Source organism: Salmo trutta, chromosome 16 (genome assembly GCF_901001165.1).
Source record: "Salmo trutta chromosome 16, fSalTru1.1, whole genome shotgun sequence".
Lineage (NCBI taxonomy): Eukaryota > Metazoa > Chordata > Actinopteri > Salmoniformes > Salmonidae > Salmo > Salmo trutta.
The window spans coordinates 54,609,216-54,621,412 of record NC_042972.1 but is presented as its reverse complement, the minus strand read 5'-3'; the positions used below and the strand labels follow the sequence as shown (position 1 = coordinate 54,621,412).

General features: G+C 45.5%; 1 protein-coding gene across 5 annotated transcripts in view; it reads right to left on the bottom strand.

The window, feature by feature from the left end:
• LOC115151054 (copine-5) overlaps nucleotides 1–12,197 on the bottom strand; it is a 205,996-nt gene that overhangs the window by 149,999 nt on the left and 43,800 nt on the right. For all 5 annotated transcript variants that reach the window (XM_029694999.1, XM_029695000.1, XM_029694996.1 and 2 more), the window contains exons 2-3: nucleotides 5,527–5,567; nucleotides 4,975–5,021 (exon numbers count right to left, since the gene is read on the bottom strand). In XM_029694999.1, coding sequence (XP_029550859.1) covers nucleotides 4,975–5,021; nucleotides 5,527–5,567 — 88 coding nt within the window. The remainder of the gene's footprint in view (nucleotides 1–4,974; nucleotides 5,022–5,526; nucleotides 5,568–12,197) is intronic.

The following is a 12,197-nucleotide window of genomic DNA, read 5'->3' as shown; positions in this document are numbered from 1 at the left end:
CATTGGGGTGCCAGAGCAGCGAACAGTTTTGACTGGGCTGAGCGGGAACTGTGCTTCCTCAGAGGTAGGGAGGCGAGCAGGCCAGAGGTGGATGAACGCAGTGCCCTTGTTTGGGTGTAGGGCCTGATCAGAGCCTGAAGGTACGGAGGTGCCGTTCCCCTCACAGCTCCGTAGGCAAGCACCATGGACTTGTAGCGGATGCGAGCTTCAACTGGAAGCCAGTGGAGAGAGCGGAGGAGCGGGGTGACGTGAGAGAACTTGGGAAGGTTGAACACCAGAACGCTGCGGCGTTCTGGATGAGTTGTAGGGGTTTAATGGCACAGGCAGGGAGCCCAGCCAACAGCGAGTTGGTCCCCCCTTTGCTGCTATAAACAGCCTCCACTCTTCTGAGAAGGCTTTCCACTAGATGTTGGAACATTGCTGCGGGGACATGCTTTCATTCACCCACAAGAGTATTAGTGAGGTCGGGCACGGATGTTAGGCGATTAGGCCTGGCTCATAGTCGGCGTTGGGGTTGAGGTCAGGGCTCTATGCAAGCCAGTCAAGTTTTTCCACATCAAACTCAACAAACAATTTCTGTATGGGCCTCGCTCAGGGGACGGGGGCATTGTCATGCTGAAACAGGAAAGGGCCTTCCCCAAACTGTTGCCACAAAGTTGGAAGCACAGAATCATCCAGGAAGTCATTGTATTTCCCTTTACTGGAACTAAGGCACCTAGTCTGAACCATGAAAAACAGCCCCAGACCGTTATTCCTCCTGCATTCGGGCAGGTAGCGTTCTCCAGGTGGTGAAGTGTGACTCATCACTCCAAAGAAACAGATTTCCACTGCTCCAGAGTCCAATGGCAGCAAGCTTTACAACACTCCAGCCGACGCATGGCCTTGCGCATGGTGATCTTAGGCTTGTGTACGGCTGCTCGGCCATGGAAACCCATTTCATGAAGCCCGATGAACAGTTCTTCTGCTGACGTTGCTTCCAGAGGCAGTGTGGAACTCTGTAGTGAATATTTCAACCGAGTACAGACGATTTTTACGTGCTACGCGCTTCAGCACTCGGCGGTCCTGTTCTGTGAGTTTGTGTGGCCCACCACTTCACGGCTATGCCGTTGTTGCTCCTAGATGTTTCCACTTCACAATAACAGCACTTACAGTTGACCGGGGCTGCTCTAGCTGGGCAGAATTTTGAGGAACTGACTTGTTGGAAAGGTGGCATCATATGACGGTGCCACGTTGAAAGTCACTGAGCTCTTCAGTAAGGGCCATTCTACTGCCAATGTTTGACTATGGAGATTGCATGGTTCCTTGCTTGATTTTATACACCTGTCAGCAATGGGTGTGGCTGAAATAGCCGAATCCACTAATTTGAAGGGGTGTCTACATACTTCTGTAAATATGTGAACTATGTGAAAATGCTGTTTATAGACTACAGCTCAGCATTCAACACCATAGTCCCCTGCAAGCTCATCAACAAGCTAGGGACCCTGGAACTGAATCCCTCCCTCTACAACAAGATCCTGTACTTCCTAAAGGCCCGGCCTCAAGATGTGAGGGTAGGCAACAACACCTCCGCAACGCTGACCCTCAACATGGGGGCCCCTCAGGGTGGTAGGCCTGATCACCAACGGCGATAGGCTCCGAGAAAGCTTCTACCTGCCCAAAGCCATAAGACTGCTAAATAGCCATACTGCTAAATAGCCAGATTGCTAAATAGCCAGACTGCTAATTAGCCAGACTGCTAAATAGTCAATTAAGGATACCAGAACTATATATATATATTCACATTCCCAGTGGGTCAGAAGTTTACATACACTCAATTAGCATTTGGTAGCATTGCCTTTAAATTGTTTAACTTGGGTCAAACGTTTCGGGTAGCCTTCCACAAGCTTCCCACAATAAGTTGAGTGAATTTTGGCCCATTCCTTCTGACAGAGCTGGTGTAACTGAGTCAGGTTTGTAGGTCTCCTTGTTCGCACACGCTTTTTCAGTTCTGCCCACAAATGTTCTATGGGATTGCGGTCAGGGCTTTGTGATGGCCACTCCCATTCCTTGACTTTGTTGTCCTTAAGACATTTGCCACAACTTTGGAAGTATGCTTGGGCTCATTGTCCATTTGGAAGACCAATTAGTGACCAAGCTTTAACTTCCTGACTGATGTCTTGAGATGTTGCTTCAATATATCCACATAATTTTCCTACCTCATGATGCCATCTATTTCGTGAAGTGCACCAGTCCCTCCTGCAGCAAAGCAACCCCACAACATGATGCTGCTACCCCCGTGCTTCACGGTTGGGATGGTGTTCTTCGGCTTGCAAGCATCCCCCTTTTTCCTCCAAACATAGCGATGGTCATTATGGCCAAATAGTTATATTTTTGTTTCATCAGACCAGAGGACATTTCTCCAAAAAGTACGATCTTTGTCCCCATGTGCAGTTGCAAACCGTAAGTCTGGCTTTGTTATGGCGGTTTTGGAGCAGTGGCTTCTTCCTTGCTGAGTGGCCTTTCAGGTTATGTCGGTATAGGACTCGTTTTACTGTGGATATAGATACTTTTGTACCTGTTTCCTCCAGCATCTTCACAAGGTCCTATGCGGTTGTTCTGGGATTGATTTGCACTTTTCGCACCAAAGTACGTTCATCTCTAGGAGACAGAACGCGTCTCCTTCCTGAGCGGTATGACAGCTGCTTGGTCCCATGGTGTTTATACTTGCGTACTATTGTTTGTATAGATGAACATGGTACCTTCAGGTGTTTGGAAATTGCTCCCAAGGATGAACCAGACTTGTGGAGGTCTACAATGTTTTTTCTGAGGTCTTAGCTGATTTCTATTGATTTTCCCATGATGTCAAGCAAAGAGGCACTGAGTTTGAAGGTAGGCCTTGAAATACATCCACAGGTACACCTCCAATTGACTCAAATTATGTCAATTAGCCTATTAGAAGCTTCTAAAGCCATGACATCATTTTCTGGTATTTCTCCAAGCTGTTTAAAGGCACAGTCAGCTTAGTGTATGTAAACTTCTGACCCACTGGAATTGTGATACAGTGAATTATAAGTGAAATAATCTGTCCGTAAACAATTGTTGAAAAAATGACTTGTGTCATGCACAAAGTAGATGTCCTAACCGACATGCCAAAATTATAGTTTGTTATCAAGAAATTTGTGGAGTGGCTGAAAAACGAGTTTTAATGACTCCAACCTAAGTGTATGTAAACTTCCGACTTCAACTGTATAGTGTATATATATAGTCTAGTGAGTGTGAATGTGGTGTGTGTACAGTATCGACCTCAAATACCTTATTATTATCTATCCTGATGCCTAGTCACTTTACCCTGCCTTCATGTACATATCTACCTCAAATACCTTATTATTATCTATCCTGATGCCTAGTCACTTTACCCTGCTTTGAAGTACATATCTACCGTGTACCTCTGCACATTGATCTGGTACTGATACTCCCTGTATATAGCTCCATACTCATGCATTTTAAGTTATTCTTCTTGTGTTACTATTTTATTTTTCAACTCTGCATTGTTGGGGAGGTCTCATTAGCATTTCACAGTAAAGTCTAAACCAGTTGAATTCCCTGCATGTGACACATAGGAGGCTACAGAGGGGAGAACGGCTCATAATAATGTCCAGAACAAAGCAAATAAATGGTATCAAGCACCTGGAAATCACGGGTTGGATGTATTTGATACCATTCCACTGATTCCGCTCCAGTCATTACCACGAGCCCATTCTCCCCTATTAAGGTGCCACCGACCTCCTTGTCCCTAGTAGAACCAGGGACAGAGTGACACTGTGACAATGTAACAGGGTAGAGTTCTATGTTCCGATAGGCAGATTGTAGTAATAGAATACTGCATCCTTCTATTGGCTTTTATTGATGTTCTTCTCTGAGGGTGTTTTCTGTTCAGCAGCTGATTTAGGGTGTTGAGGATTGTAGCATTTGGATGTGTGTCATCATCGCTTTTCTGTTTCCTCTCTATTTCTCTCTCTCTCTCTCTTTATCCCCCCCTCTCCCCCTCACTTTTTCTTTCTCTCTCCATGCAACGGATCTATCAATTTCTCTTTCTTCCTCTGTCTAGCTCAATTCTGTCTTGCCAATCCTGTGTTCCCAGAGACACATTGCAGTAATAGATAGAGTGATCAGTGTACTGAGAGTAAGTTCTTTATGCTATGATGCTCAATATGTCTCAAAACTGTCTGAACAGACTTCCAACACACATACACACACTGGCAAACACACTGGCAGCACTAGAGGGCCTCTGATTCACAGGACAGCCCCCCCCCCCTCAACCGTATCCTTGACTGTCACCTGGTCACTTACTTTAAAAAGTTTGGAACTTTGAGTTTCTCCCTTTGCAGAACTTATACTGTGATTACACAGGGAGTGATGGGTGTGGTAGCACACAGACACGGGCGGTGGGAACTGGCCATGTTCTCTCGCCTGGAGTGTACAGCTATGATGTCACAGAAAGGCAAATCAGACGGTACAAGGCTTGAAAAGGTCAAGCTTGTCAGATCTCCACGAAACAGCTCTGAATAAACCTATCATCCCCCTACGCACACAAGCACGCATGTACGCAGAAAGGTTCTTACAGTAATGGGTGTGTCCTATTTCGAATCTCACGCTGTGGCTTGTGAATGTGGAGTATAGAGGTGGGTGTGTTATAGCTACATTTATTTCCGAAACTAATCCTAACTTTTAAACTTTTAAATGTCAGCACTGGGCTAAATTGATTGGTATTTGGGGGGGAAAAAGGACAAAAATAAAGAGAAGCTATTTCCCTCACAAACAGTCAATACCCCACTGCAAGGGACTCATTGAACTTTAAAAGGCTCTGGTGTGTGTGTGTGTGTGTGTGTGTGTGTGTGTGTGTGTGTGTGTGTGTGTGTGTGTGTGTGTGTGTGTGTGTGTGTGTGTGTGTGTGTGTGTGTGTGTGTGTGTGTGTGTGTGTGTGTGTGTACTCACCTCTCTCCACTGCTTGGTCTCCACTCCTTGGGTGTAGAGCACACACACTGAGGGAGAGAGAGAGAGGGGGGGTAGAGAGAGGTGAGATTGAGAGAGAGAGAGAGAGAGAGAGAGAGAGAGAGAGAGAGAGAGAGAGAGCGAGAGTGATATAGAGATTGTGAAAGAGAAAGCGAGACATACAGGGCAGAAAGACAATCAGAAATAGATGCTGGCAGATTGAACAGTGCAGATTAATACAAAAGTTTGAGCTCCAGAACACTGAGCAAACAACAGACGGAGGCTAAAGGCAAAGCTAACATCTACTCCTCAAGTCTACTATCATGCAGGGACAGAGAGGTAGGGATGGGGAAGGGGGGTGGACGGATGGAGGTAGGGAAAGAGGGAGGGAGGAAGAGAGACGAGGGAGGGAGGGAGGGAGGGAGGGACGCATGGAGGGGGGGAAGGAGGGATGGAGGCATGGACGGACAGATAGACGGAGAGACAGACGGACAGACGGACAGAGGAAGGAAGGTAGACAGGGAAGGAGCACATAAAGGGTTGAGTCACACTCACATGGGTCAGATTTGGAGAACGTGTCTTTATCTAGTAGATTCCTGAAAGGCAAAAAGGAAAGAGGAAAACTGTCAAAGCAATACCAACTTCATAATCTTATCGGAAACATATCGGAGACCAATTCAGAGACCAATTCATCCAATTGTTCTGTGCTTCAGTTATTGCATGAGTCATTACACAGGCATTAATGGCTTTCTGAATTGCTCCTGAGATCTATTAAGTTAACCATAGAGGTCCTGACTGAGTACCTATTCATATCATCCAACAGCTGTAGTGGCTTGCCGTGTTCATTTCATCAACTAAAATAATGACGACGTATGCCCAGAGTGATTATACACAAAATCCTTTTGCATTTGGGTTGACAGAAACGAGACGAGAGTTATCTCTGTGACTAAAATCTGACTAGTAAATGGACTGGGCAAGAGTTTTTGGAAAGATTGAGATCTTTTCGGTGTTATTTGCAATCTAGAGGCAACAAATCGCTGATGCATATAAGGCACATTCCATGGCTACTCTCCTGGTGGTAAAAGCTCCCGGTAGAAAAAGGGAAGATGTTTGGAGCCACTTTACGTATCGTGCCGATTCAAACAAGACCGAGTGCAACGTTTCCACGGGAGAAGACAGCGTTTGCTCCCACAAGTTGACCAGGAAAAATACTGCTGACCTCAAGAGAAATCCAAAAGTCCACCATCCCAATATGTAGCCTACGCTAAGGTAGGCTAATAACAGATTAATAATGCTAGCTAGTAGTTTGCTGAAACCTATCAGGCCACTAATTTTGACACAACTTTGATTACAAGTTAACTACAGTACGTCAAGGGGCAGGTCGTCCAGACTGCAATCATTTGGCATTTTGCGACCATTTGACCTGACTGCGCAAGTTACATTTGTAAATGCTCGCATGCAAGTTGAACATTCATTATATTGGTCACTTCGCTCAAAAGTTTCAAAAGTTCCTAATGAGCATTATCTTCATGATTCCTCTAATGATAGTGTATGCCCAGCCCGTGGGCCTGTTTCGCTGCGGCATGTTCCGCTGGCAAGTGGCCCCTGCTGTGATGAGTGAGCCACTTGATGTGTGCTCTGAGAGAGAGAGAGAGACAAAAGGCTTCTGATTGTATAACATTTAAATATCTAATTTGCGGGGAAACACATCGCTCCATATGGCTGTGGGCTACACTAGTTCGTTTAGCAGACGAGATTAGCTTCGAATTCCGAGGCATTGTTTTATATTATATTATAGTATGATGAATACAATTGAACATAGCTGAATAAATAGAAAGGATATTTTCTCCAAAGATTTCCGAGGGAGTGCGGACATGTATTGAACCAATGCCTGCAACCCAGCAATATTGTATTGTATTGACCGGTTAACGAAGAAACAGTTCCTCCTATATGCTTAATTTAGAGCTATTAATACAATTTTAATTGTAATACAAACATTAGGCTATATGTTTTGATTTTTAATACATTCTAAGGCCAGATAATGTTGCATGAAAGGCATGAGCTCTGCTCTGTGTCTTGCGCAGGCTGCACACTTCATCAGTCTCTCATTCACAATTTGACAAGAATTTGATAATATTCTCACCCATCAGACTATTCTTAATTTAATCTGGTCTTTACATATAGCCTACTAATATATGTGTGGAATAATGTTTTATTAGAATGGCCCACAAAAACAAAATGTCATCAAATAGCAAATGCAGGTTGTGCAGTTCCGTTTTTATGCAAGAATAGGCAGCGTCCATAAGGCTAGGGGAAGCATAAGTTTTAAATCAAATTAAAAATACATAGAATCATTACAAATAGGCTGCTAAAGCATGATTTGGCCACAGAAGATATTTTGTTTCTTAAAAAAAAAAAAAAAGTGGAATGTTTTAAATCACATTGCCTATAGTCTGAAGGAAATGCAGCACGCGTAATTTTGGTAGATTATTGTTGAGTTGCAACTGTCTGTGAAAAGAGGCCAAACCAGGCATATGCAATATTTCAAAATACAATTGCGGGAAAACATAGTTTTGAAAGCAAATGGTTATTGCTGTAAAAAGAAGACAATGAAAAGACTACTCTGTCTTTGTTTTTTTAAATTCCCAACTTAATTGAGCGAACAACAGTATAGCCTATCTTATTAGCACCGGCGGGAGCGCATCGGCAATTATCCTCGGTGACTGCGCGCCGCGCATATTCCCTATTTATCATTGTTGGGTCAGCGCCACTTAAAAGTTTGTTTTTGGACAATAATTTCCTCCTCCAGTTTAGATGGACGTCATATTATATTTGTGTCTCCACTTCTCATAGGTCGATTATATGGACAATGTCATTTTTATTGATATTTTGTCACTGTCATCAGAGTAGGCTACCCTTCAATTTGTCCTATTAAAAATATTCTGCTAATGCCTCCAGTCATATACAAAGTGTAGTAGAACTAAATGGAATGTGTTTATAAAAGGCCACATTCCTCCCATGCAAAAAAAGTAAAAAAATTATCGGATGTAGCCTTGGCCTGCTCTACGCTAAATGCATTGAACAGTCTTTTTTTTTTGCGAACAATGATCGAGTTATAGGATATTATTATCCTAAATTATGACTATCCAACCTACTCATCACATTACTAATAGTAGGCTAGTTTACATACATCTGCAACTGCGATTATGCATATAGGCCTAATGCTTTATTATAAAGGTGAATTTTTATGGTGAACATTTTCTTCCCCGAACTTGAAATTCACGAGCCGCCTATGTATGCCAGTTAGGCTACACCAGTTGTAAAGCAGATTAACGTGCTTAATTTTAAGAATTGAGCAATAAATATAGCAGCACGAGAGAGCTGGGATCCTCTTCTAAATAGTGGCTCTGTTTTCTCTGTTTTCACACGTGATTGCGCATTGACTGGGTTTATAAGAACACACGTTTCACTAGGCTCTGTATGCTATACGCTCTCTAACTGTGTTCCAGGGGTCCTAGGCCTATAGGCTACTTTTTGAGTTATTTGGCCACTTTAGTTGTGATACAAACATTATCAAAACTTATAGTGATTTGAAAAAGTCACCCAAAAGAAAGGTATGCTATGCGCTGTTTCTTGTCTTACTGCACATGCTGGGCATCATTCACAAGTGATAATATTGTCACCCATCAGACTATTCTCAATTTAATATTGTCTTTGCATATACTAAAAAATATATTGTATGTGTGGAATGTGTTTGGATTTAGAATGGACCACGTCATCTATGTACTTAAATAACGAATGGAGGACACTTTTCCCATGTTTCATCTTCATACCAGCCAGGTAGGCTATACTCCTGTTGTAAAGCGAAGCAACCTGCTGAATATTAGGAAAGTTGAGGAATAAATATAGTAGGCCTAGCCTATAGAAAGCTGATGGGAGCCCCCTGTTTTTAATAGAGGCCATTCAATTGCATAGCCAATAGAAATGCTGCACAACTTGAGCTCATGGGCTCTCATTAAGTGTTTGATTAGATTTTCAAATCACACTTGCATTGACGTCAGAGTGATTAGAGGGACAATAGAGTGCTGAGTACCAGGCCATTAGCGACTGGCAGTTAACAAGTTTGGTAGGCTACTAATTGCCATCAGCAGCATCAGATCTCAGCTTTGGAGCAGCCTAGCTAACGAAGAATAACAAAGAATATCTAGTTAACAGAAGAAAAGAAAGAGAAAATCAGGACAGAAGAAAAAGGATATCAAAGTGAAACAGTTCTCTAAAGACACGAGACAATAATACAAGAAACAACACTTCTGTAGCTTGTCAACTATGTGTCTGTCTATCCCTGTTCTCTCCCCTCTGCACAGGCCATACAAACGCTTCACACCGCGTGGCCGCTGCCACTCTAACCTGGTGGTCCCAGCGCGCACGACCCACGTGGAGTTCCAGGTCTCCGGCAGCCTCTGGAACTGCCGGTCTGCGGCCAACAAGGCTGAGTTCATCTCAGCCTATGCTACCCTCCAGTCCCTAGACTTCCTGGCGCTGACGGAAACATGGATTACCACAGATAACACTGCTACTCCTACTGCTCTCTCCTCGTCTGCCCACGTATTCTCGCATACCCCTAGAGCATCGAGCCAGCGGGGTGGTGGCACTGGAATCCTCATCTCTCCCAAGTGGACATTCTCTCTTTCTCCCCTGACCCATCTGTCTATCTCCTCATTTGAATTCCATGCTGTCACAGTTACCAGCCCTTTCAAGCTTAACATCCTTATCATTTATCGCCCTCCAGGTTCCCTTGGAGAGTTCATCAATGAGCTTGACGCCTTGATAAGTTCCTTTCCTGAGGATGGCTCACCTCTCACAGTTCTGGGTGACTTTAACCTCCCCACGTCTACCTTTGACTCATTCCTCTCTGCCTCCTTTCCACTCCTCTCCTCTTTTGACCTCACCCTCTCACCTTCCCCCCCTACTCACAAGGCAGGCAATACGCTTGACCTCATCTTTACTAGATGCTGTTCTTCCACTAATCTCATTGAAACTCCCCTCCAAATCTCCGACCACTACCTTGTATCCTTTTCCCTCTCGCTCTCATCCAACACTTCTCACTCTGCCCCTACTCGGATGGTATTGCGCCGTCCCAACCTTCGCTCTCTCTCTCCAACTACTCTCTCCTCTTCCATCCTATCATCTCTTCCCTCTGCTCAAACCTTCTCCAACCTATCTCCTGATTCTGCCTCCTCAACCCTCCTCTCCTCCCTTTCTGCATCCTTTGATTTTCTCTGTCCCCTATCCTCCAGGCCGGCTCGGTCCTCCCCTCCTGCTCCGTGGCTTGACGACTCACTGCGAGCTCACAGAACAGGGCTCCGGGCAGCCGAGAGAGCGAGAGTTGCACCCCTTCTGAAAAAACCTACACTCGATCCTTCCCATGTCAACAACTACAGACCAGTATCCCTTCTTTCTTTTCTCTCCAAAACTCTTGAACGTGCCGTCCTTGGCCAGCTCTCCTGCTATCTCTCTCAGATTGACCTTCTTGATCCTAATCAGTCAGGTTTCAAGACTGGGCATTCAACTGAGACTGCTCTTCTCTGTGTCACGGAGGCTCTCCGCACTGCTAAAGCTAACTCTCTCTCCTCTGCTCTCATCCTTCTAGACCTATCTGCTGCCTTTGATACTGTGAACCATCAGATCCTCCTCTCCACCCTCTCCGAGTTGGGCATCTCCGGCGTGGCCCACGCTTGGATTGCGTCCTACCTGACAGGTCGCTCCTACCAGGTGGCGTGGCGAGAATCTGTCTCCGCACCACGCGCTCTCACCACTGGTGTCCCCCAGGGCTCTGTTCTAGGCCCTCTCCTATTCTCGCTATACACCAAGTCACTTGGCTCTGTCATATCCTCACATGGTCTCTCCTGTCATTGCTATGCAGACGACACACAATTAATCTTCTCCTTTCCCCCTTCTGATAACCAGGCGGCGAATCGCATCTCTGCATGTCTGGCAGACATATCAGTGTGGATGACGGATCACCACCTCAAGCTGAACCTCGGCAAGACGGAGCTGCTCTTCCTCCCGGGGAAGGACTGCCCGTTCCATGATCTCGCCATCACGGTTGACAACTCCCTTGTGTCCTCCTCCCAGAGTGCTAAGAACCTTGGCGTGATCCTGGACAACACCCTGTCGTTCTCCACTAACATCAAGGCGGTGACCCGATCCTGTAGGTTCATGCTCTACAACATTCGCAGAGTACGACCCTGCCTCACACAGGAAGCGACGCAGGTCCTAATCCAGGCACTTGTCATCTCCCGTCTGGATTACTGCAACTCGCTGTTGGCTGGGCTTCCTGCCTGTGCCATTAAACCCCTACAACTCATCCAGAACGCCGCAGCCCGTCTGGTGTTCAACCTTCCCAAGTTCTCTCACGTCACCCCGCTCCTCCGCTCTCTCCACTGGCTTCCAGTTGAAGCTCGCATCCGCTACAAGACCATGGTGCTTGCCTACGGAGCTGTGAGGGGAACGGCACCTCCATACCTTCAGGCTCTGATCAGGCCCTACACCCAAACAAGGGCACTGCGTTCATCCACCTCTGGCCTGCTGGCCCCCCTACCTCTGAGGAAGCACGGTTCCCGCTCAGCCCAGTCCAAACTGTTCGCTGCTCTGGCACCCCAATGGTGGAACAAGCTCCCTCACGACGCCAGGACAGCGGAGTCAATCACCACCTTCCGGAGACACCTGAAACCCCACCTCTTTAAGGAATACCTGGGATAGGATAAAGTAATCCTTCTAACCCCCCCCCCCTTAAAAGATTTAGATGCACTATTGTAAAGTGGTTGTTCCACTGGATATCATAAGGTGAATGCACCAATTTGTAAGTCGCTCTGGATAAGAGCGTCTGCTAAATGACTTAAATGTAATGTAAATGTAGTTACCGTGACCTTGTGGAATTTGACTGAGGTCATGACTTGTGACCGCAGGTGTGGCGGTAATATGGTCACCCTAACAGCCCTATACATGACCTCTAGCTGTGGGTATTATATTTAGCGTTAGCGATCTAACTAATGTGTTTTGAGTTTTCACTTCCTCGTGGTGAATAAGCTCCAAAATAAATTAGCCTATGATATTAGTGCACATAAAGACGTAGGCAAAATTCATCTCTATTGAACAAAAAAATGCAGAAAATTCAATGCCCCCGTGCACAAGGTGAGGTCCAAGGTGAGGTCGAGATCGGTGTG